We start from the raw sequence: 3,573 nt of genomic DNA on the forward strand, positions 1-3,573 counted from the left end.
CCATCTCCTTTTCTGTGGATCTGCTTCCTGGACAGCCAGCCCCCAGCCTGAAGTGGCTGTATGGGAAGAGGGTGTCAAAGGTCTTGCTAAATTCCAGGTACACACATCCCCTGCCCAACAGTGCCTGTTGCCTCATGAGAGAGCAATGAGGTTGGCCCTTGGCTACACTAGAGACTCAGCTGAGAAGCAGCTCCACAGAGAGGGAAATCAGCCCTGGCTGAGCTCTCCCAGCAGAGCTCCCTGGTCCTGATCTCACCGAGGACACTCAAGGGAAGGGGGAAAGCCCTCGGCTGCACTGCCTCCAGGTTGGACCTGAGCCCAGGCAGACAGAGATTCAGGAGGGGACAAGGGCTCAGGAATTTACACCCTGTGCACAGTCCTGGTCAGAAGGAAGCTCTATTGTAGATCTCCCTGCAGGACAGCAGAATGTGACCTCAAACGCAATGTCCCTTCCCTCCCAGGGGCAGTTTCTGGGCACTCAGACTGAGATTCCAATGAGGGACAGGAAGGTGTTTGTGGGCTGAAGTGCAGAGCAGTCATCAGCTCTTTGGCTTTCCTGTGCAAGCCACAGGGTCTGCCCTTCCACTCGGACCGTGGCAACATCAGGCCTCATGTTCCCTTCATTCAGGACCTGTTCTGGACAAGGTTTCAGCCCTTGCCTCACACAGCACTTGGTCAATGCACAAATACGTTTGTCATTGGCTTGGACATGGGCAGGGGCTGTATGCCATACCAGGCACCACCAACACTGCATTGGAAGCAGGTCCACTCAAGGGTGGCCAGCAAAGAGTTGGCAGGATTCCTCCCTTCCCATAAAGCAAACCCCATCCTTTTGAACTCTGTGTGGCTGGAGAGAGCAGCTGCGTCTTAGGCTGGAGAGGCAGCGAGCGGGGACTGCCAGCCCTGCTGAAGGCAGCCAGTTCCTGAGCACAAAATCTCTGGAGGGTCCAATGAAGTAGTCAAGAGCTCTGCACCCACCTGCAGGTCTCTTGGGAAGTGCACCCAGGCCCCTCATCCTTGCTGGTCTTCATACTCTGCTGCTTCATGCTCTGTATCAGAGCAATTTGATCCCCCTCAGAAGTACACCAGTCCACTGTCCCCATTTCTGTGCTGACTGTCATCAGCTCCCACACACTTGGCTCTGATTTCTACCCTTGGCCCATTCAGCAGCACGGGTTCTATTTCCCTGTTACTCCTGCCCATGACCGATGACTGTGGCCACTAGATTGTGTGGTGAAGGGAAGAGGAATGTGGAGGAAGATGAAAGGATGGAGAGCAGCCCTGAGGAGAAAGAATTGGGAGTGTTGTTAGATGAGAATCTCAACGTGAGCCGGCAATGTGCACTCGCAGCCCAGAAAGCCAACCGTGTCCTGAGCTGCATCAAAAGAAGTGTGACCAGCAGGTCGAGGGAGGTAGTTCTCACCCTCTATTCTGCTCTTGTGAGACCCCACCTGCAGTACTGCATGCACCTCTGGGGTCCTCAGCACAGGAAGGACATGGACCTGTTGGAGTGAGACCAGAGGAGGGACAGGAAGATGATCCGACGGCTGGAGCACCTCCCATGTGAGTACAGGCTGAGAGACTTGGGGTTGTTTGGCCTGGAGAAGAGAAGGCTCTGGGGAGACCTTGTTGCAGCCTATCAACACTTAAAGGGGGGCTTCTAAGAAATATAGGGACAGAGTTTTGAGGAGGGACTGTAGTGATAGAACAAGGGGTAAGGGTTTTAAACTGAAAGAGGGTAGATTTTGACTTGACATTTTTTATGAAGAGCAGTCATGAGCTCTTTGGCCAATGAAGCAGTCAAGAGTTCTGCACCCACCTGCAGCTCTCTTGAGAAGTGCACCCAGGACCCAGGGAAGTGCACGCTCTGTAACAGAGCAATTTGACTCCTGCTACTCCTGCCCATGCCTGATGAGTACAGCCCCTAGACTGGGTGGTGGAGTGGAGAGGAAGTTGGAGTAACGGCCATGGGCCATCCCAAAGGCTGTTCCCTTCTTTACCACTCCTACCATTCTGCAAAGCAGATCATCTTCCAGAGCCCCACACCCGACCCCTGCCACTCCAGTGAAGCTCAAACCACAGCAAGAGGAATGTCCCTTCCTCAAGAGCTCATGGGCCTGCTGACCCCTCAGGGCCTTCTGCTTTTCTGGGCATTTATGGGCAGGAAAACAACAGGGCAAAGGCTGATGGTCACTGCAGCAGAGCAGCTAGGGATGATTTTCCTTCTCCTTGTGCCCTCAACCTTTTCCACCGCAGACAAACACCCTTCTCTGTTGGCAGCTTGGGGAGTGTCCACAGAGGGAAGAACCACATGGAGGCCAGGCTTGAATGCAGCAAAACTTTAATGAGTCAAAAGAGGGAAACAAAGTCACTCCAAGTGGACAACAGCAGTGCAGGGAGCCCCAGGGGCAGCTGTGAGTCTGTCGTCCCTGATAGTGGAGAATTTTCACCATGATGTCTACCCACCTGACCCATAGAGTGAGAGGAGACAGATGGTCCCCACCCAGGCTGGCCTTGCTGGGGTCTTGCTGCCAAGTGAAACCAAAGCAAACAAGGAAAAGGAAAGAAAGGCAAAGCTGTTCAGGTATCCTTGAAAACAACATCTAAATATCGATCCTCTGCCCAGCACCATGTTCTGAGTTCCTTAAGGTGTCTTCTTGGGGCTTTCCCAGGATCTTTATCCGCGGAGGGACCTTATGCCACCAAAGCGGCTGGAAATGCCAGAGAGGTCACAGCAGTCGGAGTTGATGGGCACTCCTTCACAGCTGAGGATCCTGCCAACTTCAGCAGAGGTGGAAGAGCCCACAACAGTGTTCTGAGGGAATGACCTGGGCAGGATCACCACCACAGGAGAGGGCTCGATGACAACCCTGGAGTCCTGGCACTGCCTGAGACAGGGCTCATTGCAGCTGTTGGCCAGCGGGGTTGGTCCGCAGGGCCGGTAGCACTGGTCATAGCAGGACATGTCTCAAGGATGGAGGTGAACCTGGGGGAGATGGTAGGTAGGAAGCAGAGCACAAGGGTGAGTGAGGAGCAGCCTGGTTTCCCTGTCACTAAGGAGCCAAAGCTACTACTGAGTGGGGAGATGGAAGCTTGGCCAGCAGCCACATGGTCTTCATCGTCCTACAAAGGGCAGCCTGGCCCAGGGAGCCTCTCTCTGAATTCGTAAACCAAAAGCCCTCTCAGACACGTTCCATTATCTCTCTAACCGTATCTTCTCCCCACTTCCCTCTATCATGACAAGAAACTTGGGAGAGGACAGGACCCAGGTGATACCAGCTGAGATGTCCATCAAGGAGAGATCTCACTCTGGAAGAGGAGAAGGGGCTTCAGACTCACCCGGTTCCCAAGGAGAAGGAGGCAAGAGAAGGCAATGAGAGAGCAGGGACTTGGGCTGCCTTTTATACCTGCCCTTCGTTGCCACAGGACCAGAGACACCCTTTGCAGAGGTAACAATTTCCTGGCAAGTTCATCTTGAATGTAAATCCTCACAGCTAATGATACGGGCTGTGTTTTCATTTCCTGCACTGCTGCCTTTTCATTTCCAGATTTGTGCCATGCCCATTCCCCAGT

General features: G+C 53.6%; 1 protein-coding gene and 1 gene segment (V, D, J or C); both read right to left on the reverse strand.

Moving 5' to 3' along the window:
• Positions 1–2,677: 2,677 nt before the first annotated feature.
• LOC104468085 (feather keratin Cos2-3-like) lies at positions 2,678–2,965 on the reverse strand. The gene has a single exon (XM_010082098.1). It carries the CDS (start codon positions 2,963–2,965, stop codon positions 2,678–2,680), a length of 288 nt encoding a protein of 95 aa, XP_010080400.1.
• Positions 2,966–3,291: 326 nt separating this feature from the next.
• LOC104468086 overlaps positions 3,292–3,573 on the reverse strand; it is a 3,886-nt gene continuing 3,604 nt past the window's right edge. The window contains 1 exon segment of the V gene segment in view: positions 3,292–3,309. Within this exon segment, the coding sequence occupies positions 3,292–3,309 (18 nt within the window).

This window comes from Pterocles gutturalis, unplaced genomic scaffold (assembly GCF_000699245.1).
Source record: "Pterocles gutturalis isolate BGI_N339 unplaced genomic scaffold, ASM69924v1 scaffold14524, whole genome shotgun sequence".
Taxonomy (NCBI): Eukaryota; Metazoa; Chordata; class Aves; order Pterocliformes; family Pteroclidae; genus Pterocles; species Pterocles gutturalis.